This window comes from Apis florea, unplaced genomic scaffold (genome assembly GCF_048593485.1).
Source record: "Apis florea isolate Af1SG1 unplaced genomic scaffold, ASM4859348v1 contig_2835_pilon, whole genome shotgun sequence".
Classification (NCBI taxonomy): Eukaryota; Metazoa; Arthropoda; class Insecta; order Hymenoptera; family Apidae; genus Apis; species Apis florea.
The window spans coordinates 659644-686891 of NW_028256652.1; the positions used below are offsets into that span (position 1 = coordinate 659644).

General features: G+C 38.0%; 1 protein-coding gene and 1 long non-coding RNA gene across 2 annotated transcripts in view; one reads left to right on the forward strand and one right to left on the reverse strand.

Moving 5' to 3' along the window:
- Window positions 1-27248, forward strand: part of LOC100871808 (uncharacterized) — a 158202-nt gene that overhangs the window by 102303 nt on the left and 28651 nt on the right. The window contains exons 6-16 of the mRNA XM_086907214.1: window positions 838-960; window positions 4354-4611; window positions 4870-5115; window positions 5600-10447; window positions 11592-11705; window positions 12324-12429; window positions 12794-12983; window positions 13846-14035; window positions 17593-17707; window positions 18698-18834; window positions 25618-25757. Coding sequence (XP_086763340.1) covers window positions 838-960; window positions 4354-4611; window positions 4870-5115; window positions 5600-10447; window positions 11592-11705; window positions 12324-12429; window positions 12794-12983; window positions 13846-14035; window positions 17593-17707; window positions 18698-18834; window positions 25618-25757 — 6467 coding nt within the window. The remainder of the gene's footprint in view (window positions 1-837; window positions 961-4353; window positions 4612-4869; window positions 5116-5599; window positions 10448-11591; window positions 11706-12323; window positions 12430-12793; window positions 12984-13845; window positions 14036-17592; window positions 17708-18697; window positions 18835-25617; window positions 25758-27248) is intronic.
- Window positions 11797-18620, reverse strand: LOC147657803 (uncharacterized). The gene is made up of 3 exons (XR_015291779.1): window positions 18197-18620; window positions 12753-12971; window positions 11797-11969 (listed from the first exon to the last, which is right to left on the reverse strand). It is a non-coding gene; the product is annotated as an uncharacterized LOC147657803 (long non-coding RNA).

Consider the following 27248-nt stretch of genomic DNA (forward strand, 5'->3'; position numbering starts at 1 on the left):
TAGCAATTCTATCCATCCATCATCCTGATCATCGTCGAAGAACAATCGGCGGAACATCGATCGACGACTAATCGCGAATCGTTCCATTTCACCAATGGTCGAAGCATAAATCACCGGCCACTTTCGCGTCGATTACTCAACTTAACAGGCGGCGGTGTGCGATTCGCGGTGGAGGAACACGGGCGTCTATGTAGTCCCCTATTGTATGCTAATCGACGTCGGCATCTCAGTGTGAAAACGAGTGCACGAGCACTCGAGGTGGAATCGAACCCCGTGTTTCAAGCGCAACTGCCTTTAGATGTTCACGTGTTGGAATCCGTGTTTCAACGCTAATCTGTAAGTCACATTGTCGTGCATGTATATATATATATATATAGAAAGAGATGTTCCGTTTCGCTGACCGAGATTTTATTCTATCGTTTCTATCGAGATTTCCTTTTCTTTTCTACAATAATTTCGAATTTAATAGTATCAATAAAGTTGTGGATTTGTATTTTATGATTTTATGATTATTTAGGATGGGATGGTTAATTTTAATATACGCTATTTAATATCACAGGTCTGAAAGTTATCGTGTTATTTTCCAATTAATTTTCCAAAATTCGACGGATTTATCATTCTTTTATTTTTGGAAAAAAAAAAGCGAAATATTTCAAAAGTTGTATATTTCGAGTAAAATATAAATTGCAAATATTTTTTGAAACGAAAAAGCGCAAAGAGCATTCTTGATAAAAATATAAATTTCAGACAAAGATGGGAATATATTGCGACAATTCGACGTATCGTAGTAAATATTAATTGTTTTGGTAACGAGTTTTTTTTGTTGACTTTTCGCAGACATAGACGAATGTGCCGAAAGTACAGCTGGTTGCGCTCAAATTTGTCACAACGATCCTGGCTCCTTCCATTGCGAATGTCATTCTGGTTATCAATTGGGGACCGATAGTAAATCGTGTCTGGGTGAGTTAATTGAGTTGAAATTAATTTTGTTCTCAATTGCTTTAATATATAAATTTCTTATAATTAATATAACTAACGAAGCTGTATTATTATAACCCGTATTGACAGCCTTTACTGAAAAAATAACTTTTTAATCTTGAAAAATATATCTAGAATATGTATCTTAAACTATTACTCATATTTCTTAGCTTCAAATCTATTATAATTTGGCCAATTGAATCAAACTGGAATATTTAATTGCTGTTTTAATTTTTACTAAATGAACAATTATTTCATTTAGAAGATTGATAGTTACTTGTTTCTATGGATTATAAAAATATAAAGATACACAGTTTATAGTAGAATATATCGAATTTAATCAATAACAAAATAATTTCTTTTCTTCTTTATGATTAATTTTTGTTGATTGATGTGTTATTTTAATTTTTTATACACGTGTTGTGAAAATCATTCCTGACAAAAATTAAAAAAATAAACAATTTTCAATGGTTTTTCCATTAACTTTTTTAAAATATTTTACAATCACCCCTTCGAAGATATTCTACTTGAAAAGCAGAAATCTCGCGTAACCAGTTTACGATTGATCGATAACGCATTTTCGGTTTGTAGACGCAATCATTCGTGATTTTTATTTCGTTCTCGATCCCCGCGAAAGATTTCTACCCCAAGACACGAAAGTAAATCAGTCAGCATTTACGATCAGATTAAATCAGTCGAATTCCTTTCTCTTTTTCGTTTTATTTTATTTCTTCTTTCGAATTGAAAGTTGGAGAATCACACGTTGGAAAAATCGTATGTTACACTACTTGCGATTTATTCGAAATGTTTGTATGATTCTTTCGAAATATCATTTCGAAATTGATGATAAGAAACCTTTATGATCTGAGATTGTTGGTCTATAAGCAAGAGGAGAATTGAGCGTGTAAAATAGCGTATGTATATGCGAGTTAAGTAGTACAAATTGAAATTAATGAAACATGGGCCGAACGATAAAATAAATTCTACTTAGAAAAAAAAAAAAAATAATTTATCTTTCTTTGAGGGAATATTATTTTGGCGCAGTGGAAAATTGATTCGATTTGTGTGTGATAAACGTGGATGAAAATAACACACCGTTAAATAGTACATAATTACTTAATTAAAGTGGAATTATAATTATATCATCCGAAAAGATAGAGTTCGTAGAAATAAATGAAACGAGAATCCTACTTATTTAAACGATACTTATTTTAAATTAATATTTTAATTAAAACATTATTATTTGGAAGCAAGTTATTATATTATTCCCCTCCGAATAAGATGAAAAATAAGACGAATAATTAAACGATCTTACTGTTTGCAATTTAAAAATACACGGAACAAATATTGAACCGACGATGAAATCGTTAAAAATTACGATTAACAAAATTTATACGCTACCAAAAATTATTATAATCAAACGAATCATCGTAAGAAAAAAAAAAAAAGAGAGAGATCGAAATTAAAACGAAAATAAAAACAGAGAAAAAAGGGAGGAATATCCGTTTCAATTTATCCGTCTATTAAACGAATGCAGCGTTTAACGAGGGAAACGCTCGCAAGATTCTCGCGCAAAGAATTTAACATGGCCTCAACCCCTCGGTGACGGATTAATTCAATCTCTAGCCCCCCCCCCCACCCCGCAGGAATATCCGCGAAATTTGTCTTTCCGCTGGAAATTGGCTAACTAAGGCGAAGGAAGCGGGGCGTTGCTTTTCGCGGTTCGCCCACCAACCAAGAATTACAAACAACCCCTCGTTTATCGAATTACGCGTTGCGGTTCGTTCATTTGGACGCCGTTTTACCCGCCGTGTGTTAACACAAACTGATTAACCCTCGAGCCGTGAATAAAGGAGAAAAAGAGGAAGAGAAATATTCAAACCGGTCGAGTGTACACTCGGGAAAATTTAAATCTGATACGAGCGAATTTCCTCGGGAAAGCTTTGGAAAGCAAAATTTTGAGACGGATAATCCTGCGCGATTCAACTTCCCCGACGGGGTGGATTAAATCAACGAGATTGAACAAATTTTCAGGCAAGTTTTAACGGTCCTTAAACTGGTTGTCGTGTTTTCAGTAATTACAAGTTTGGGCTTGGATATTTTTTTAAAGATTTCTTTTAATTACGAGCAACATACGATTGGATCGGAAGAATTTTTAATCCACGTTAATGGAAAATTTGTTTCATTTAATCGTTCCTTGTTCAAAAAAAAAAAAATAAAAAAATAAAAATTCTCAATTTTGTTCGTACAATTTGTAATTATGATCAATAAGATTGGAATAATTTTTACGAACGAATTTTAATCCAATTCGTTTGGAAACTAATTATATCGTAGTAATTGTAGAAATTATGTATTTAAACGGAATATTAACATCAACACGATTGGATTAATTTTTTTTAATTAACGTCCATTGATATTCTATGTCTTTAGTGGAATAATTGAGCAATTAGGGTATATTCTTGTTGCGCCTATTAGTTGTTCCAATAGATACGATAATAAAATTAGAATAGAGTGTGAATTTCGGTTGTTGAAGCACGAAATTACCGGAATGCAGCGTATTGCGCAAAATCAGATGGGCGTTTATTGACTTTACCAGATAGTTCGATTGGAATCGAATCGAATCGATGCTTGGATAATTGAAAGGACTATTAACACGTACCCACAAACAATCAAGAATCTATTATAGCTGTGTATCATTGTCGCGATTCCTTCTTCTTTTTTCTCTTTCTTCAAAGATTTGTTTGCATTTGAAATTAACCTATAACGACAACAAACAGTCTTGTTTATCAGGATTTGTTTACGTTTAATATTACTAATATTACGGTTAATTATGTAAATTATATATTTAAATAGATTTCTCGTCATTTTGTTCACGAGTTTCTTTCTTCTCCACCTTCCTTTACTTTTCACGTTGCTCTCCTATTATTCCCTTATAAGCATATAAAATTTCTTAATCAAAATTTTCATTTTCTCGTGATTTTCAAAATTATACTTTTATCTCTTCTCCTAATCATTTTCACTCAATATACAAAAGCTTCTTCCTTGATCAATATCAATATAATCCATGCCCATATTCAATCGATTCATATTCTTGTAATTCGTTAACCTTCAGCCCAAAGTTTCAAGTTGATATTAAAATTAACTACTTAACCAAAACCCGAATATTTCGTTCCTTCGAAATTCCAAGTCCAAACGAGCGCGAAACGAGTAATCGTCAATCGATGTCTCGAGCTCCGGATGTTGCGCGACGATACAATCGGTCCTCGATACCGTCTCGAGAGGAGGAACGGCGACCGTGGTAGACTGTCGTAGCCCGTTCTCTCCGTTAAATTTTCGAAAGCAATTCACAAGATTGCTTGGTTGTTCCCCGTTCAGACGTTAACGAGTGCCTGGTGAATAACGGGCACGGGCCGTGCCAAGGCACTTGCATCAATCTCGAAGGGAGCTACGAGTGCAACTGTTCCGATATTCCTGGCCACAAATTGGCCGCGGATAATCACACCTGCGAGGATATCGACGAGTGCTCGACCAACAACGGGGGATGTTCCCATGTTTGTTTGAACACGCCTGGAAGCGCTTTTTGCCTCTGCCCAGACGGCTTTTACCTGACCAACGACTGGAAAACGTGCCAAGGTAACGTGTTTCGCCTTTCCACAACGTCTCTGATCTTTGTTCGTTGAGGGTATTTTAGATTATCGTATACAACGAATATGTATCCTATGTTTGGATAGTTGAATCGTTCGTGGATAAAGGCATATTTGAAATCATATCGTTTAATTTTTACCGTTCTTGCGTGTATTCTCTTGTATTCTCTTACGTATATATTTTGATTCTAACTAAATAGATAGATAGTTATTGATCCATGACGGTGTGAATTTATTTTATCGATAGATGTGAACGAATGCGAGAATGCATCCAAGGTTTGCACGAATAATACCGATTGCGAGAACACTGTCGGCTCGTTTAAATGCGTGAGCAAGCCACAAAAGATGACCAAAGTTCTCCAGGACGAGGATTACGACGCGGAGGACGACGAGGACGATGACGATTACGACGAGGAAGAGGGTATCACGGAAATTCCGGAATTTGGGAAATGCGAGGACGGCTTCAGAAAGAACAAAAACGGCGAATGCATTGGTTCGTGAAACATTTTTCCTTCCCACGATGAAAACGAAACGAATTTTTAATTTTTCGTGGGATTTATGCAAAAAGAATTCGCGATATCAAAAGTATCGTAATTAAGAAGAAACGAGTCGTTAACTTTATATTTAAATTCGAGGGACGGAAATCACGAAAGATGAAAAAATGTACCCAAACTTGCTTTATAGTTTAGATACGTTCCGGAAAAGTTGGCCGTATAACGAATCATTTTTTTTTCTATCATTATTTTTATACAAATCCAATTGAATCTGTCCCAATTTTTTATAAAATAATATAGTTTTTAGTTCGTAAAAGCATTTTTTTTTGCCCATATAACGATTTTCAATCGAAAAATACGCGCTATAATTGAAACGCACGTATATTCTTTCGTGCATTAATCTCTTGCAAAGTTGCAAAGTCGTTGCACGATCTCGACAACAACCCTTTACCTCTCCAATACATTTCCAACATCGTTCTCCAGACATCGACGAATGCTTGGACGAAGGAGAGTTTCCCGGCTGCCAACACGAGTGCGCGAACGAGCCGGGTGGTTACTACTGCACCTGTCATTTGGGTTTCAAGCTCCAAGAAGACGGCGTATCGTGCCGCGATATCGACGAGTGCGAGGAGGGGGCGAATCCGTGCTCCCACGGTTGCAACAACACCGAGGGCTCCTTCGCGTGCACCTGTCCAACGGGATTCTCTCTAAAGGAGGACAATCTCACGTGCGCGAGAACCTGCGAAACTCTGGCGACGCCCTGTTCCCACGAGTGCCGAGAATCGGAGAACGGGCCGATATGCGTCTGCCCGCGCGGTTATCGCATCCACGAGGACGAGGTGAGCTGCGTGGACACGGACGAGTGCGCCCTGAACCTGTGCTCTCACTCCTGCGTGAATTTGGAGGGTAGCTTCGCGTGCACCTGCCCGGAAGGTTTGGAAACCTCGGAGCACGACAAGTTCAATTGCACGGACGTGGACGAGTGCGCCAGGAACGTTCACGATTGCGAGCACGAGTGCGTGAACGTTCACGGGAGTTACGCCTGCGGCTGCCCACCCGGATTCGCGTTGAACCACGACAACAGGACTTGTTCCGACGTGGACGAGTGCACGGAGGATACGCACAAGTGCGACCAGATCTGCGTGAATTCCGTTGGAAGTTACAACTGCTCTTGCCGGGATGGTTACCAGCTCGAGAGAGACAGTATTTTCAATTGCGTGGATGTAGACGAGTGCGATGACCACGAGCACGGTTGCTCCCACGAGTGTTTGAACGAGGAAGGGGGGTTCAAATGCGGTTGCCCGTCGGGTTATCTGTTGGGGAACGACTCGAAGATCTGTCGAGATGCGAACGAATGCCTGGAAGGTACTCACCAATGCTCCCACGAGTGCGTGAACGTTCAAGGATCGTACGTGTGCGCCTGTCCATCAGGTATGATCGTGTCGGAGGACAAAAGGCTCTGCGTCCCCCTCGACCCGTGCAACTTTGCCAATTGTTCCCACACCTGTGAGAAGCATCGGGACGCTTTCAAATGCGGCTGCCCCGAGGGTCTCGTCCTCCAAGAGGACGAGAAAACCTGCCAGGATCTCGACGAGTGCCTCGAGGACGAGCACGATTGCTCCCACGACTGCGTCAACACGTTGGGAAGTTACGAGTGCGTCTGCCCCGACGGTTTGACGCTTCTGCAGGACGGCCTCACGTGCGAGGATCCATCCTGTCCCGAAGGATTGCGCCAGGACGACGAAGGCAGGTGTCGGGACATCGACGAGTGCCTGGAACGAAGTCACGAGTGTTCCCACATCTGCATCAACGAGCATGGCGCCTATCGTTGCTCCTGCCTCTCTGGATGGATCTTGTCCGACGACGGTGTCACCTGCGTCGTCTCAGACCCCTGCTCCAACTCGTCCTGCTCCCACATCTGCCTGCCGTACGCCTCGAGTCGCGTGTGCGATTGCCCATCGGGATACAAGTTGGCCGCCGACGGCGCGACCTGCGAGGACGTCGACGAGTGTCGAGACGAGTCGGCCAATTGCAGTTTCTCGTGCAGGAACACGGAGGGATCGTACACCTGCGAGTGCTCGCGAGGATTCAGCCTCGGCGAGGATGGCCGAAGTTGCGTCGACGTCGACGAATGCGCGCAAGGAAATCACGCTTGCTCCCACGCGTGCACGAACACCGTCGGCGGTTACAATTGCACCTGCCCAACGGGATGGAGGCTGAAAGAGGACTTGCGAAACTGCGGCCCTTCGACCGTCCACCGAAATTGCTCGCACACGTACGAGCAAGACGGCGAGGAGATCCGTTGCGGTTGTCCCGAGGGCTTCGAGCTCGAGGACGACGAGAGCACTTGCGGCGACGTCGACGAGTGCGCCGAGGATCCCCATCCTTGCTCTCACCGTTGCGTGAACACCAAAGGATCCTACCATTGCGAGTGCCCTCCCGGTCTACGACTGAGACAGGATCGAGCAACCTGTCGGGACATCGACGAGTGCGTCCAAGGGGGTTGCTCCCACGATTGCGTCAACACCGAAGGCAGCTTCCACTGCACCTGTCCGCCAGGCTACGAGTTGATCGAGGACGGGAAGACGTGCGGGGACGTGGACGAGTGCGCGAGAAAAGATCTTCATGGCTGCTCCCACCGGTGCGAAAATTTGAACGGTGGATACGTTTGTTCCTGTCCGGAGAACTTGATTCTCGGGCAGGACAATAGGACCTGCACAGTGGCTAGGTGCGAGCACGGGCACAATTGCAGCCACACGTGCGTGACGAACGAGGGTGGCTACGAGTGCGAGTGTCCAGCAGGATGGGAGTTGAGCTCGGACGGTCGGACGTGCGAGAAAATTGATTTTTGCGCGGGTGAACACGGCTGCTCCCACGAGTGTGTGACCGTTGTGGGTGGCGGGTTTCAGTGCCGGTGCCCGGCCGGCTACGTTCTGTCCAAGGATGATGACAGGAACTGCTTGGACAGAGACGAGTGCGAGGAGGCGGGCAACGAGGTGAACAACGGCTGCTCCCATTCCTGCGTCAACACGGATGGAAGCTACGAGTGTGGGTGCCCGAACGGGTATCGACTGGCCGACGATCGAAGGACCTGCGAGGACGTGAACGAGTGCATCGAGGACAACGGCGGATGCTCCCATCTGTGCGCCAACATCGAGGGCGGCGTCGAGTGCGCTTGCCCGGATAATTACAAATTGCTGGAGGATGACGGGAAGACGTGCGTGGAGATAGACGAATGCCTGATCGACAACGGCGGTTGCACCCACTTGTGCCATTACGAGAACGGCACCGTCTCCTGTTTCTGCCCGCCAGGGATGATTCTGGACGAAGACAACGCCACTTGCACGGAGGAGAACAAGTGTTACGCGGATAACGGAGGTTGCTCCCATTATTGCAGCTACGAGGACGGCCGAGTCTCTTGCTCCTGTCCAACGGATCTCGTATTGTCGGAGAACGGGACCGTTTGCGTGGAGCGAAATAGATGTTTGGCGGGGAACGGTGGTTGTTCCCACGACTGCCGCCACGAGGACGGAGAGACGTTCTGCCTGTGCCCGGACGACATGATCCTCGGGGACGACAAGCTTCTGTGCATCTATGCGAACAAATGTTTCGTCAACAACGGAGGCTGTTCCGATATCTGCGCCTTTTTCAACGGGTCGGTCACCTGCGAGTGTCCGTCGGGGTTCAAATTGTCGAGGGACGATAACGCTACTTGCGTCGATGTCGACGAGTGTTTCGAATTGTTGGACAATTGCACGCACCGGTGCACGAATACGGAGGGCGGGTTCGAGTGCAGCTGCAACGAAGGATTCAAAGCGAACCCCGTTGAACCCGCTTTCTGCGACGACGTGGACGAATGCGAGGATTCGAACGCCGGGTGCTCCCATACCTGTGCGAACTTGGTAGGATCGTTTCACTGTACCTGTCCCTCCGGATACGTGTTGGAGAATGACAATAAAACTTGCAGGTTGATCGACGGTTGCAAGCAGAACAACGGAAACTGTTCTCATCATTGTCATCGCGAGGAAGGTAGCGAGGGGGTACACTGCTCCTGCCCTCTGGGATTCAGATTGAAACAGGATCAGAGAACTTGCGAGGATATCGACGAGTGCGAGGAATTCGAGAATGACGTGGATCTGGGCTGTTCGCACATCTGCGTGAACACGGAGGGGGGATACTATTGCGAGTGCCCCTCCGGCTACATCTTGTTGCCGGAGAACAAGAAGAATTGTATCGACATGAACGAGTGTCTGAACGATCGGCACAACTGCAGCCACGACTGCTTGAACCTCTTGGGAAGCTACGTGTGCACCTGTTACGAAGGCCACTACCTCCATTCCGATAAATCCACTTGTCTAGACATAGACGAGTGTTTGGAGAGAAATGGCGGCTGCTCTCATCAATGCACCAACACGATAGGCGGCCATTTTTGCTCCTGCCCAACCGGGTACGAGCTCTCGCGGGACGAGAAAACCTGTATCGACGTCGACGAGTGTAAAACGGAACTGGCCGATTGTCTCCACGAATGCGTAAACACGTTGGGCTCGTGGAGATGCATCTGCCCGGACGGCCACGCGCTCGCCAACGATTCCAAAACTTGCGTGGACATAGACGAGTGCGAGGTGAACAATGGCGGCTGCTCCCACGCGTGTTTCAACATCGTAGGTGGCGTTAGGTGTAATTGCCCTATAGGATTGCGCCTGGACGAGAATGGTAGAACGTGCAACGACGTGGACGAGTGTTCAACGGATAATGGCGGTTGCTCGGACGTCTGTGTCAATTTGGAAGGTAGTTTCTCCTGCCAGTGTGGGAACGGTCTCCACCTGCACACCGACGCCAAGACCTGCCTGGACGTTAACGAGTGCGAGATGGAGAACGGAGGATGCTCCGACAATTGTATCAACGAGCGTGGCGGTTATCGTTGCGAGTGCCCTGCCGGTTTCCAACTTAAGGACGACAAAAGGACCTGCTCCGATGTGAACGAGTGCGACGACGACAACGGCGGCTGCTCTCACGAATGCGTGAACGAACTTGGCACTTATCGATGCGGTTGCCCGCTCGGTCACGAGTTGAGGAACAAATCGTGCCACCCTGTAGATCCTTGCGCCAACAACAACGGCGGCTGCGAGCAGATTTGCGCCGCGACGAATGGCACGGTTGTGTGCGCCTGCAAAGAAGGCTTCCGACTCGACGAGAACGATCCCCCGAGGTGCAGAGATATCGACGAGTGCGCTGGCCAACATGGCTGCGATCAGTTGTGCGTGAACACTGTTGGATCGTTCGAGTGCTCGTGTAAGGAGGGATTCGAGATGCGGAATTCCACATGCGTTGGTGAGTGTTGCCCCCATTTTTTGTGAACATATCTCTTTAATCCTTGTCTTGGTCTGTTTTTTGATTGATTTGAGACGTAAGAATATATCTGCAGTTTGATCTCTACGATCGTATAAATTGCATAAATTGTTGTCAAATTACGAAAATTGTGAAATTTAATAGAAAGAATTTGTACGTTTCGATATGTTTTATCGAATTATCATAAAGTTTCGAATTATTTAAATTTATTAAAATTTAATAAATCATAGTCATTATATAAATTCCAGTATAATTGCGTGTATGTTTTTAGCAAAAATGATTTTAAAAGAAATTTTAAAAGATATTCTTTCAATTTCTTTCATTAGCGTGGATTATATAAAAAAAAAAAATTTACGATTTTAATTACGAATATACGAGTCATATCTACACGTTAAAATCGAAACTTTTACACTTTGCATGCTTTTCTTAAGCTCGTGTTTTTCTCTCTTCTTCGATTGAATGTATTACACGTCGTATAAAATTAAAAATTCAGGTCAAGGAACATTATACAATACGTATTTACATTCGCTTTCTTATACATGCAGTATTATTACTGCAAAGACCGGAAACACAATAACTTGTCACGATATTTCACCTTTCATGCGTTTCGATCCTATTCGTTTTACCGTGGTTTTCATTAAACTTTAGTCTCTCTCTCTGCTTCCATTTTGTATATTTATTCATTATCACAACAAACTGGCCAGGAATAATTATTATATGCCGCGTATAATATTGAAATTAAAGATTCATAATCATAAATATGAATTTTCAAAATTTCTCAAAAGTTGCCATTATTAATTGAAAAAGTTAAAGGATACGCAAATAACATTCCCAATTCGTTATTTTATGAAATATTTTCATTTTAATAACCAACTGTTAAAACTCTCCTAAATTTTAATTAATTTCCTCGAGCGTTGTATATTTGAGAATTTTACGCCAAAAAAAAAAAAGATACCTATATAATATTTATTAAGAAACAAATCACATTAAGAAGAAAAATAAAATATAATATGATATTAAATTCGTTCGCAGAATTTTTCCAGAAATATTTTAAATATTCAAACATATTATATTTACCGCAAATTATTCCAAAAAAGAAGTGAAAAGAATAATTCATCGTTTCCAGATATCGACGAATGCGCCACAATGGATTGCAAAGGGTACGAGTGCATCAATTCTTACGGCAGCTATCGTTGCGAATGTGACATTGGCCATCGATTGGAGGGCGATCATTGCATAGGTATGCGTGAAAAAAAAAAAAAATATTTCTTTAAACTTAAAATATATCGTACAGATATTATCGTGTGTAAGTTGCACGTATTTGTTCTTACGTGTAGTATAGCTGAGATTTAGGATTTCCATGTGGAGATGATTGCGACTTCGATGGGTGTTTAGAGGGAAAGCTGTCGACGTACATGCCTGACTGATGTAATTTTGGCCAGATGGAAGGGATTCGTGACGACTAATCGCTTGTTAAACTGGAATACTCCGGCTTTCATGATAGCTAAAGGATTGTTGTGCGTTTCAGAAATTCGAGGAATGTTGGAGGAATCGTTGAATGATGTTGATGAAATTTGATTAGGAAAGGCAAAACGTAATAAAACTTGGAAATATTTGTGATAACCGAAGAATTTTGTTTTGTGAAGCGTTGGAGGAATTTTCAAGTTGGATCAAAAGTATTTTTTTTTTTTTTTTTTTTTTTGCGAGACAAAAATAATACACGTGAATATATTGAAAAAAGAGTAGTATTTATATAATAGAATTTAATGTAATAGAATTAAGAATTTTTGTATCGCTCTTTGTTATTAAAATAATTGCATCCTTATAAAAAATAGTGATTATAATTGTTTCTAATTAGATATAAATGAATGCGCGTGGAACAACGGCGGATGTGAGCAAGACTGCATTAATACAATCGGTTCCTATGTATGCGCTTGTCGACCTGGCTATATACCAAGACGAAGGTGAGACGACTAATTAAATTTATCTCTCTATGCGATTCCCGAGCAAACAAAAAAATTCAATAATTGTATTCTCCGGTATTGAAATCGGAACTTGTTAAAATTCTAAAAACAAAAAAGAAAAGATAAATAATTTAATTCTTCTCTTAATCTCTCCAATGTTAAATTACACTTTGATGAAAATTTAAAAATCAAATTTAATTCTAACTCGAGTTTTTCCTTTATCGATTCTTTACGATAAAAAAAAAAAAGAGAATGGTTGAAGAAATTTTGCATGGAAATTTTCTAATTGTCCCTTGTCGAAAATGATTTGACGATTTTCGTACCATCGAGATTTCTGCAGATGAATTCCGGTTTTTGTTCCCAGAAATAGAAACCAGTGCCAAGATATAAACGAGTGCTTGAACCATAACGGGGGTTGCAACGGTGGATGCGTTAACACAGCCGGAAGTTACTACTGTACGTGCAATGGCGACCTGGTGTTGGCTTCCGACGAGAGAACTTGCATTTCAGCGGAATCGAGATGCCGTGCTATGGAGCCACCCCTACATGCAGAAGTGCGTAACAATTTATTGTACGAAATATATGCGAAAATATGTCATGTGCAATGTGTTAATTTTCTTTACAAATATTCACGAATCTCGTCTGTCAACGTTGAAAATATTAAACATGAAAAAAAGGCACGAAATAGAATTTCGTAAAAGATAGATACCTAACTTTGCTATGCATAAGATTGTGAATTTTGATAAAAAAAAAAAAAAAAAGATGGATGAAGCAATTTTTGTATTAAAAGAATTTGTATGCATATGTATTTTCTTGTTTTTTGAAAAATTGATATGGATAGTGTAAAAAAAAAAAAAAGGAAAACATTTTGCTTTTAAAGGGTTTTCAAAAATTTAAATAAAAAAATTGCAAAATACAGGAAACAAAGGAATATCCTGTTTTTTTTTTTCAGGGAAATTTTTTGCTCCTAGCTGGAATATTTTCTCACAGATCAAAATGTTTTCTTTAAAATTCTAAATTTCACGTTTATTCATATCTTCGCTGAGTTAACTTTAACAGACATATTACATTAAAGAAAATTTAAACAAATCACGAAAGCAACAGAAAATAACGTATCGCAAAAAGTAAGATTTCATCACTATTCTTCAACCTCAAGCTAAATAAAAAGAAAACGCATTGATCGATATATTAAAACAATATTCTTATCATTCTATTAAATCATCAAATTCTATCATCTCATCAATAAGAGAACAAGTCATAATACAGGAAAATAAATAAATAAATCCTGCTGATACTTTCATTTAAATGTCACAGTCACTTTAATACCTCCTCTTACACGTTACAAATTGGGACGATGTTCTTAAAAATTTCTGCTCCTGGGGGCACATTGTATTTTCGACATTCCTCTCATTGTAGATCAGATGTCCAGGTCATTCTTCCGGTGCAGTGGATTATCCTGTTGGAGCCAGATGTCATATACAATGTCGAAGAGGTTTCAGGCTGGAGGGGCCGCACACGAGATACTGCATGGCCGGGGATCAATGGAATGGGAAGGAACCGACTTGCATTCAAGCATCGATCGTGACCGATTCCCGTTACCATTCAGGTGAGCTTTTTCTTCGACCTTTTAACCGGCGATAACCCGTTGGAATTGCATCGACTGGTCCCCCAACAAAAATTTGTGCCAACAGAAACTTGCGCCCGACAATAGACAGATCGGAATGGAAATGTCGCCTCTCTCTATTCCAATAATTTGTTTTTCACCGGTGATATCGATCGGGGGAAATTTAATTTGGGAAAATATCAGCGCAGCCGACGAATATCTCAAATCAAATTTTATTCATACGATTAACTCTAATTTTTGTCCTTTGAACGTCAAATTAAGGGATATTAAATTCGACATTATTAATGTGATTTTTATCGATGAAATGATTAGATGTAGGTGGCGGAGATTTTCTCGAGGAAATTTGAGATTAAACGTGATTGACGTCTGGAATTGTGACATAAATAAATCGTAAAAGTTTCACACGGATCGATGTCGGGGGGGATTTTATTTCTGGAAATTGAGATGGGAAGGGAATAGAATGGCGAGATTATTAATCAAGTTTGATATCTTTAGCATTCTTCTTTAATTATATAATTCCAAGTTTTCTATTGATAACATAAGTTTTAAAAAGAACAGATGTTGGATAAACTTCCTTTTTCATCTTACGTAAATATCATGTAAATAATATAATGATTACACACTCAGGCTCTTTTCGAGTGAATTTAATTAGATTCTTTTACGTTCCTTTTTTTTTGTTTACAGATGTCCTATAAATTTCATTGTAGTATTGTATCTTCAAAACCGACCAAACTTACAACTTGTTTTGTAAGTTAATATTAACCAACCAACTCTTATTTTTTCCACTCGTTTCACAAATCCCAATAATTTATCCAAGTAACCACAAACCTGGCACTTGGTAGCAGTTTACCAGCTCTTCTGTCGAGAACACGAAATTACAACCAGAGGATTTGTACGTCTAATTTTCTGAAACGAATGGCAAAACGGTGGTGGAAAGTTTGGAGATCAGGCTCGCAGATGGCTTTCACGAACGATCAGGAAGAAAGATCACCGTCAGCGGCAATTATTTACCAACGAAAATCCTGGCGGCGCATTTAATTAGTCACGCGGCCGCTCTAAACAGCTTTTAATAATAGGAAGTTCCGGCGTAAAGGCCGGTCGCTAACGACGCTATACGTTAACGCCACGGCTTAACGAGCTTGCAGAGAGACGCGTTTCAGTTTTTTTTACATTTCATTTCCTCCACTCCCTTGCGTTATTTTCAGTCGGTTTCGTTTTCCCTTTCTCTTGGTCGCCTATTCTTCTCTTCGCTGATTTCCATGCCGCTTTGTTCCGCGTAACACCAATGAAATTTCCCCGTCTCTATAGTTCTGCTCTATCGGTTGACTAGTTTTCTCCTCTTTTTTTCTTCTGATACCGACGGAATTTTATTGCCGGCTATCGACCGGTGTACAACCATTTGTTTGAAGAATTTCGCAACAATTAAGATAGCTTTGGTTATATACTATCTTTAGAAACAAGGATTATTTTTATTTTTATTATTTTTTAATATTTCACGTGAAGTAAGCAAGATGAAACGCCGATGGCAAAAAAAATCATGGAATAACATTGGAATTTTGTGTAATTATAATTCATATTTGGAGAAATGAAAGTGTATGTGTCTGTGTATCAGGAATGTATAGCAAGGTTATAGAGCGACATGATAGCACAAGGACAGAGTTGGAAATTTCATAATCTCAATCTCGAGATAATATTCACATTATAGAAAATTCAAGTGTAATGGGATCGCCAACTTCAATACTTCAATCCATGATTCAAAATCCATAATATCTCACACACGAAACTTTCATGATACCCAAAAGCATTCAATTCGCTGGAGATCGTACGAGAGTTATGAAACTTCACTTTAGAGAGAGAGAGAGAGAGAGAGAGAGAGAGAGACGTTAGTTGAGAGTTCAAGAACCTCATTTCCATTCCGTGTATCGTAAGATGCATCCTAAATCAGGTCAAAAATATCTAGATTTCAAACTTGTAGAATCCTTTTCAAACTGTGAATACAAACACTTCGATTCTTAATTTTTAATAAAATCTAGAATACAACGATTTCGATCTTCTAGTTCAAGATGAAGATTTCCTTGGATTTTCTCTGAATTAATTAAGAAATTAAAGATACTTCTGATTGTAAAATTATTATTGAGACGATTTGTGTAGAATTAATTCAAAGAATTGGAAATTTTCAGACTTCAGAAAAATTCATCCCAAATTAATCTATGTACGAAGAATTTCTAAATCAGATATTCACTGACTACGAGATCAATTGAAAGTTCAGAGACATTCCTGACCCTGGAATAATGTAATCCATGAATTAGTTTGAACTCTGAGAATCTCGACTTTCTACTTCTAACTTCTCTATCTTCTAAGATAAGATCATAAAACCCATTTCTCTATCAATGCAAGGATTAGGAATCTTTAAATTTCTAATTCTATTTGCATATGATATTTATTATCAATTATTATCATAATCAATTTGTAAAAATTGAGAAAAATTTATTTTATGAATATTTTTATAATAATTTATTGAATATCTGAAACATTTTTATTAGAAAATATATAATATAGAAAGTAATAATTTTGAATGAAACAAGATATTAATAATATGGTAAATAATATAAATAAATGTACATAAAACTATTTCATTAACTTTAATATTTGTTTTGATCTGTAGAATCAAATTATACATCCCGCATACGAAAGGAATAGAAATGAAATAAATGTAGAGATTCTCAAGTCACAGATTCTGATTACGATGAATGAATTTAAAGATAATATTGATTTGTAATTTTATTATTAGAATTTGATTAAAAGAAAAATTTTTTAAGTTAAAGTATCTGACCATTTCAATTAAATAATTACAACTCAATCAAAAGTCTGATACGATATTATTAATTTCCTTAATAAAAATCTCATTATTTTCGATCATCAATAGAGATAGCGGACACACCTTTTATAATTACTAATAAATCCAATTCAATCTCAAATAACAATTATATATCAACAAAAATATTCATCTTTATTAGATCGAAACAATAACAGACATCAAATTCTCAGTCTCATTTACCAGAAAATCAAACACACGAATTAACTGTCAATCAATAGGAATATTACCATCGAAACCAAACATATTTCACCAATTCGACGAGAGAGTCAACTTGTGGAAACGTTTGCTTTCCACGCCATTTGTCACGAGCTGCTCTCGGCGCTTATTTCGTATGCATAGAAAGAGGCTGGCGGCAATTAATGGGGGCAGAAATACGTGGGCAAATACCTTACTGGGTAGAACTGCGACAAACAATTAAACTCGCGAACTAAGAAGGCGATCTCGAAGGGATTTCAATTTAGCAATCGATCCCCTCGAGCAATCGAGGCCGAGTCGATAATTCGATTATCATTCGAGTTCGAGTCGAGATATCATTTCGCGTAATAATTTTATACGAATATCGAACGATCACGTTGTCTTGTGCATTGGCTACAATCAACTGTAATTCCGGCCAACGTTTCACGGAAAACCGCATATTTAATAACAGGCTTTGTTGCTTCAGACATGCCACGACCGTTCGTCAGGTGTCCCCGAGACATGGACGTGGAACTACCCGCAAGGCAGAACACGATACGCGTCTCCTTCCCTCAGCCCAAGTCCAACATGAACTGGTGGAGGTATTTATCAAAACGCTGTGTCGATGTTATTGCGATGATTAACGTTGTTTCTCCAGGTAACGTAAGTTGAATTTCGTAATTCGTTGATAGCGAGTTCGGCAAGCTGGTTTTAGGTTAGAAACTAGGTTAAGTTGCGATACATGTTGATGACGTAATACGTGAAAATGCAGTTACGTTGTTCAGGAAATGCTAGTTAGAGTTCATCACAGATTTTTCAAAGTTTTATAATCTAATATTTCGATAATAATATTTTTTTTTATATTAGGATAGACAATGAGAAAAGTAGTAGATGAATACAAAAAAATATTATTATATTATCAAGTTACATCCAAGTGTCATACAGTTTTATAATTTGCAATCAGACAATTTAGAATAATTTGCAATAATTATTTAGAGGAAAAAATAGAAGTTAATTAAATCAATCTCCAACTCAAACATTCGACAACTGACGTTAACATCGTTCCCACAACCTAACTCTTACGTACTTACTTATCTCGACTCCGTCGTTCCAGATTAATTAACACATTAAACATTCGAGGTATCGCTGCCATTCGTCGTAAAGTCTCGCACGACGGGACGAAATTAATTTCTTTTCGCGAATCTCTCCGTTGCAATATGTCACCACAATAGAATGGTTTATCTTATGTCGCAAGCCTTCCGCAGCGCACAATAGGAATTCCAAACGAGCTTAGGGGCTTCCTTCCAAGGCCGTATACACGTCTTTGCTCCGGTATTTGTATTCACATCTCTATTTATTCAGTCGAGCGTTGTAAACGCGGCACGATAGAGAAATCATCCGCGACGTGGCGCGTCAATCGTCCAGGGATAGTAAAGATGCAATATGGATTCGTATCTGTGCGTGCGTTGATCGGTCGTCGATCGATTTCGTGTTTCTTGGCAGATGGATCGTGATCTCGACAAATTTGTGCGTACGTGACAAGTGTGGATTCTACGATCAATGGATTAATGGACGACTTGATTGCGTTACAGGTACGTGGACGCTTCGCCATCATGGGCCAAGCAATTGCAAGCGGATTTACCAGCAGGTACGACGGTCGTCACTTTCACAGCATGGTCGCCTGTTTCGAATTATACCAGCACGTGCAGAATAGTGATCCGTGTTCGAGGTGAGTATTCGTAAATATAGCGTGATTGTTGATCGTAAATGTATCGATTTATCACGAAATTAGCGGATATACGTAGATATAGGCCTCGTTTGCGATTGTGTTTGTAAATGTGATAAATTGAAAATGCAAATTCTTCTATAGGAAACTGGGTTTTCGAATAAATCTAAATCGTTGAAAATTTATCTATAACACGTAGTAATGATTTTGTATGACATGTGTAATGACATGTATAGTTAATTGAGATTTAAAGTCATAAATTTTGATGATTAACACGAATCGAATAAATTTGATACAAAGAAGTGAACAATATTCACAAATTATGTTTCATTCATGTCATTCATTACAATTTTTCAAGATTGTAAAATTCTTCAAAGTAAACGGTACATAATATAAATGTTATAACACGTGTATAACATATGTGTAACATAATTTGTGAATATTGTCCACTTTTTTTTAGTAGTTTTTAATAAAAAAATATTAATTAGAAAGAGTAAAATTAATTAGAAAGTAATTTAGAGCTATATCAAACGTGACTTGATAAAATTTCAATTTTCTTAAAAATTTTGAGAGATATAACAGATTATCTCTGGCAAAAACTTTCCATTCAATAGATATCTCTCTGTATCTAATTATTGTTTGGTATTTCGTTGTTGAATTAATAATAATAGGAAAGTTTAAAATATACAATCTTATTTTCCTTCACAAAGAGCAAAAAAAAAAAAAAAAGAAGAAAAGAAACTAGCAAGAATCTTGAGGTAAAGTTTAAAAGTTTAATTATGAAAACTTTAATCCAAGTTCGAATTACGTTCGGAAATTACAAATGTTGAGGCAGAAACATTTTTACCAAGTTTTGTTATGGAAAAAAGATCTTAAATTATTCTTCCTACTTTCAAATTCGTTCGTGATATTTAATATCGATTTGAATCTTGCACGAGATTCTCGCGTAAATTTCTTAAAAAGCGATGCAAGTATCTATAAAACGTGCGAATTATAATAAGATGAATACGAACGTGGAAATATCGATATCGCATGTTCGATCGATGTGATAGAAAATTCGAGAATTGCCACTTACGAGAATAATTTAATGGCAAGCTGGCGGGAATTTCGCGATTTAAATCCTATTTCACGTATCAGTGGCCAGAGAATTAACAATGTCGTTTCGATTCGAATTTATGCAACTTTCGTGTCACGAGAGACTCGTGTTAGCCGTTGCGATCTTAATTCCATGGGATTAAGAGACACTTGCTTGTGCTAATGTATGCATTCCTATAAGTCATTATATCGCCAGTGTTCTAAACTGCGTAAAATTTTTAACGAATGCGAAATGTTACATAAGATGATACGTAACATTAAATTTCAAAGATTAATTATAATTTTTCCAACAACAATAATTATTAAGATAAAGATTGCCACAACAATTTTTCCTTCGCTTGGAAAAATTTCAAAGCAACCAATTTTCAATTGAAAAATCGATTTCGAGTTAGTTAGTGACCAATTCGTTTCACGAAACGTAGTCACATTAAATTCATCGTAACGTCATTGTTTCATTGGTTTCCGTGAGTGCGCAATAGCACTCGATGGAAAAGCGTTCTCCAGAGGACTGCGACGGTTTCCGGTAGCAACGTCACATAAATACATGTAGCCCGCGTTACCTGCAGCTCTATTTCTCCCGTTTCTTTCCCACTGAGGTCATCGAGGTATCGATAAAAAAGAAAAAAAAAAAAAAAAAAGGGTTTTTCACACCATGAAAACATTCACCGCTTCCATTGTTCCTCTCTATTTTTTATCGACTTTATCTATTTTTATTTTTGTCATCCTTTTTGTTTTTTATAATAATAATAGTAGGTATCATAGAGTGTTATCGAAAAAATTGTAAAAATTTCTATTTTGAATTGTTGAACAACGAAAACAAAAATAGTTAAAGTGCATATCTATTAATTTTTTCTATATATTTTAAAATTGATATATATACATATATAATAAATAATTGAAGAATTTAAATTAAAGGAATAACTTGAAAAATGCATTTATCAATTGCTTAATTTTGTCATGTTAAATATAAAGAAAAATAAAGATTTTTTTTCATTTTGTAAATATATTACACGCGTGCGAACGAGAAATTGATTGGTGAAAAAAGAAAATGAAATATAACTTATTTTTGATATTGAAAATACCATTTAATAACAAGCTAGAGATTGAATTCTTGCGTGTAATTGTTAATAATTTGAATGGCAGTAATGAGCTTGAAGAAAAATTATTTGGAAATGGAAATCAATAATAAAACCATGTTACAATAAAAAAAAAAAAAAAGAAAAAGATCAAAAATGCTGAAAGAAAAATGGTCAAAGAAAAATTGATGAAATGCAAAAATTCAGATCCTTTGAGTTGAAAAACCGTAAAACTTTATGCATAGTATAGTTTTTATGCTAGCTCAGAAAAGCACGTTTCCATTTTATGGTAATTTAGGATACAACAAACTTACATTGTGGGATATCCATTTCTCATTTTTCATTTTCTAATATTTCTCTCTTAATTATTCACATTAATTTTATAAATTCTTGCTCAAATTATAAAGTGTGTGTTGTAGTAAAATGTAATGTGAAACTTTTTTTTAAAAACAATATCATTTATACGTATAGATTATTGTTATCCATATATATTCAATTGAAAAATATATCTCGTGAAATTTTGATAAAAATTTCGAGACATTCAGCGGCGAAGAGTCATCGTTATAATAACAACAAATTCGAATAGATAATAATTTCCAAAACCAACACATTTCTAATATCTTCCATATTTCACATGTTCAAACATCAAATATTACAGAATTCCTTCATTGCGTGATACAATCCATCCACCACAAATACATGTAATACCCAGTGGATACAAAACATTATTACACGGAGAGCACAATTTCGATCAAAATGCGCAAAACGATTTTATCGATCAAGATAATCATTGAACTAGCAGGATATTAAAAAAAAGAGAGAGAGAGAATACCGTACAACAAAAGTCAACTTGCAAACCGAGAATCGATAGAGTTTTCGATGGATGTAATCACGTTTCATAGGCCAGTCGGTACTATATCGCGTAACGCAGAGAAATAAATGGCTGTGGCCGCCGACAGTTCGAATAGAAACGTTATTTTGCGGTATTATTTGATCTCGGGTGTTGTATGATTTACGTTTGCTTAACCAGCGAATAGTGGTTAAGCCTTAGCCTAAAGCAAGGTTCGCGCAAAGAAAGAAATCAAAAACGGTCGATCACATATCATCCCGTGAACAGACTTTCTCACGTGGTCCCTTTGTTTCTTGGATTTTTTTGTAACCCGGTATGCCGAGGTGCACCAAACGTGTCCCATAATTCTTCATCCTGATCGTTCAATATAACGTCTCTATTATTAATGTCAGGCCTCTAACTGTGCCCTACCTCTCACGAGGCTTATCTTGTGCGTCCATTTTATCAGATTTATGTACGTTTACGTGATATTACGTTTTCTATGGGATTTTTTTTTTTTGTTCAGTCTGTTCTCCTTTTTTTTTTTTATTTTCTCGATAGAGTGGAATTAATTGTATTTGGATTCTTTGTATTTTCGATACCGAGTGGATTTTTATTTGGAATTTAGATCGAGTTGTATTATTTTCAATTTTTTATTTTAAAAATTGAAAGACAAATAACGCGTCTTTAAACACACTTGATGCTTGAGCCAATAAAAGTCGAGTTTTAATACAAATTACAGGAGAAACGATATTGCTTAAAACAATTTATATTAATAATAATAATATTAAAGATTTCAAATTATTATGACAAAATCTTAATTTAAAGTAAAATTAGATTTTTATTTAATTGACTGATTCGAGTTTAATGTAAATTAATCAAAATTTTTAATTTTATAATTTTTGGACAATCGAAATACCTGTATTTGTGTAAAATGCAATATCAATAATTAATTTACAAATAATTAAAAATTTTAATAACTGATCAATTACTAATTGAATTTAAAAAATATATAATCTGGCGAATTATAAATAAAAATTATACGCGAATATTATCGTGACGAGGATTAAATTTCCAAGGTAATCTGCCAAATGAAAATAAAAATAATTTTTACAAGTTGGATTTTTTACGGGGTTAAATTTTCATCTTTTTTCATCATAGAGAATTTTTTCCTCGCTGAAAGATAATTGAACAAAAGAGAATCCAAATCCAAGAGCAATCGTTTCATATTTTTCCCGTGCACACTTCAATTCGTCGGTCGTGAATTACACGAGAGAGCCCGGTGAAACCGCAAAAATCGACATTGCCATTGTAAGAGCTGGCCTTTCTGCTTCATTTCTTCATGATATTCGAATCGGCGATGATGGCGGAATCTTTGCCCGCCCTGTCACCGGCAAACTTCCGTTTCATCGTTCCTGAATGCTGTTCCTGAAAGGAACCGACTTCTCCCTCGGGACGAATTACACGGAAAACAATTTGAAGAATAACGCGCTTAAAGGAATCGATTCGAAGATGGAAAGCCTGCAATTACATGCACGCTTAGCTCTTGAGAACTAAGCAATTGTTGATCGAAGTTTTCTGAATCAATAACAAGTTTTTCAATATATAAATATACCGATTGATTCTTTGAAAATCGAATAATTATTACTAAGAGTATGCGAATCTTCAATGATAATCACACAACTTTTCTATTATTATTTTCTTTTCAAAATAGAATCTTTTTAAATTAAGATTCCATTAATATTCGAAATGTTCGCCAGAGAAGTAAAGGTAAACTTTAAGAATCGGAATTTGCATAATACCAATGTTGAAAGTTGTAAAGTTGGGTAGTTACAGCCGAACAACAGCACACGAAACACAACGAAACACGCTGAATTAACGTAGTAAAAATTGAAACCTCTCTCCTTCGCTTCCCTCGAACACCGGCGAGGAAAAACTCATCCCCTTATCAGACAGAACGAAACTTTCAAATTCGTACAATTAATTCTCTCCACCACTCTCTCCCACTTCCTCCTCTATAATACACAAGTGCACGCATAACGTTCCCCCAACCCGCCGAGAAGTCGAAGTTGCACGAAACTACGAGCCGCCGATTAAGGATGGAGGGAGGGAAGGTTTGTTCGCGAAGAAACGCGCACCAATTCACCGATGGATGGTCCGCCGATCGAAGGGCATTAACGAAGAAACCGGACAAAGCCGCGATCCAATCTGGGAAAGGGGGAGGGGGGCAGCGAGAAGAGGGGAATGGAACGAGTTGGAGGAGGAAAAACGGGGAAAGAAAAAGTGGAGGAGGGTGGAATGGACGATCGATTTCCTGATAAAGGGGAAACTTTTTCAAAAGGTTGGAACGAAATCGGCCTCGATCCCAGGCATCGATACCGATGGTGGGAAGTTCGGTCTGGTAGCGAGTGCACTTGTAGGGAGTCTCGCTTAATTACTCATTCCTAAAGTTCGCGAAACTCCGTTGGAGAGCGAGTGGAGGACAGAGAGGGATGACGAGGGATGGCGGCGGTCAGATGGATTCTGTTCGATATGCGAAATAGGTGTTGGGTATCGTTGGGTAAAGCAGTGATTGTTAATCGCTTGATCCTTCGCGATTTCATTATGTCCTTTCGGTTAATTACGATTAAAGAGGCGTTAAGAACCGGTGAGAATGAAAAGTGTTTAATATGGAAAGAGGTACGATATTGTTGCGAATTTGGGAGGATAATTTATTTAACTTTTAATCGGGATTCAGAAAATATGATGGTACTCGAGAAATTAAAATTATGGTAGTTTATAATAAATTTCTAGAATGAGTAGTAAATGGAAGAGAGGGATAGAAGAATATTTCAAAATTAAAAGAGGGATAAAGAATGATAAATTGAAATAGAAGAATTGGTAGAAAATCGATTGTGCAAAATAATTATTATTATTTATTGGAATATATTTTATAACGCGTGATTTATCAATGTTTTGCGTAATATATAATTGAACGTATCGGTAATTTATTATATCCAGTTTTGGTAATTAGCTTAATAAACACAGAGTTGAGTTATTATTGTTATTTTCAACTTTACACATAAGAGAATTATACATTAATTTAATAAAATATAACGGTAGAAATATGATGTTGATTAACTATAATGCGTAAGAAATGAAATACATCGAGTGCATTTAAAACTTGATGAATATCTTTTGATATTGATTTGATCGAACACACGCATAACAACGAGTAAATAATCAAGTAATCATCTTTTCAAACATCATCTTTTAATAGCATTTTAAGCGAAAATCTTTTTCGAGATAAAATTTTCGTGAAAAAAGGGAAAAAGGGATGGTTATAACGGTTAATGAAAAAGAAAAGGAAAAGGAAAGATCGAACGGCAAAGTGTAAAAGAAAGATTAAGAATTTTTTATGAAAATTAAGCTCTTTCAAAAATTCAAGAAAATGTTTTAATTATCTCCCTACGTTAACGTAGAAATTACTACACTTATTGCAATGAAATGGAGAATTATGATATTTTGTTTAAATGATCTTTTTTATCCATGCACAACAATCTTGATTATTTAAATCGTAATTTTAAGTTCTAAAGATGAAACTTTAGAAAATCCTCCGTTTCTGAAATTCTCCTCGATATTTCAATTCGCAATAACAACTTTACTCTACTTTAATATCTAAAATCTAAAAAATTTATTTACTATACCAACAACTCGATCCCTGTGTTCAACATAAGCTTGCAACCCCTGAAACTGACCTAAAAATTTGTTTACCATACCGACGAATGATTATATTACCATTCACAGATACCGAGAATCCAAAAGTTTCGACTTGCCCGACATCCTTTGAAGTGCGGCTAAGCCCTGGCGAGCGGAATCGCTTAATATTCTGGCAGGAGCCAACGTTCACCGACAATGTCGGCGTCGAACGGGTCTACAAAACGAGGGTGAGCAAACGACATCGAATTCGGCCGAATAATCCCAACCCTTCCTCCGCCCTCGAAAATTTCGCGTTGTTTGATCTCGAGAAGATGACGACCCTTCCCCTCCTTTTATTTCTTCCTTTATTTCCCCTCCCTTCGCACGATCCTCCAAGGAGATAAGAATCTTCACCCCATTTCTCTTCCCTTCCCCCGCTTTTTCTCTCGGATTTATTAAAACTTTCTCCCTTAACGATCAAACTCACCAATCTTGCGGTTATCTATCCGATGCAGTAATTTTCTTCTATCATTAAACTCTTTGCAGCTTGAAGGTTTTTTTCTTGCTCCACGAATTAACAATTCAAAGTTAGAGGGAGGAATGAAGATAGGTTTTGCAATTAATACAGTGGAGATTAATTTTATGTATTGTGCTGGGAATATTGCTAATTTTTATCTCGTTGTAACTTTCATTGCAGCGTAAACGGTGAGATTTTTTTTTTTTTTTCAGGATTTAGAATTTTAGATACGTAAAAGGGAATATATATCTTGAGAATTGTAGATTAATTGATGAAATTACATGAAAATTATTCTGGTTAGATATCTATATTATATTTCAATAAAAATTTTGTTTGATGTAATAATATATAGTTTAATCTATAAAAAGTCTCTTATCTCTTTAAGAACCTTTGCTCGTTTCTAATTATTTTCATTAAATAGATTAATATACCTTTTCATACGCATAACGTACGTAACGTTTGTAAATTGCTCCTCGTATAAATTTGCAAATCAATCACGTTGCACAATCTTTTCTACGATTTTACTTTTTAATGTAAAAAAGATGTAAGATCATCGTTCAAGTGCAAATTGTTAATTGCCTTAATTAAGAGTTTAAAACGGAGAAAGATCAACGTTATTCAACTTTCGTTTCCTTGCTTCTTTACTTTTTTTCTTTATTTACTCGTCAACCAGTTTATCCTCGTTCCGTTCGATATTTACTTTCCGTTTCCGTATTCCGTGGTGCGCGTGGTTGGGAAAGTTTGAGGTCGATGGCAATTAGTGACGGTTTGGAGCACGTGTCAAGCAGGGGAACGACACCGCGATCGTTGGGTTTATAACGCGATAACGTGCTCGCGAATTGGTCGGACGTGCGATAATTGGCGAGCTTCCTCCTACGCGGTTAATAAACGCAACGTTCCGCGGACAAATTGGCAAGTTAAGTCGATTAAAGCTAGCTGCCTCCAAAGGGGGTGAAAGGTGAGAGATTGAAAAAAATTGGAGGATATATGTCCGGGGGAAAGGAAAAAGATGGAAAGGATAATGGATACAAGTGAATCTTATTTTTTTTCGTTTATTTATATTCGTTTTTGAACGAAGGATATGAATGATCGGTTAAATTAAATCGGTTAATTTATATTGGATAAAGATTTTCTTGTGTTCAAAGTGTTCGAAAAATCGATGACGATTGAATTGTTGGAATTGAACTTTTTGGCCTGGAATTTGGACCGTAACGAGGAGAAT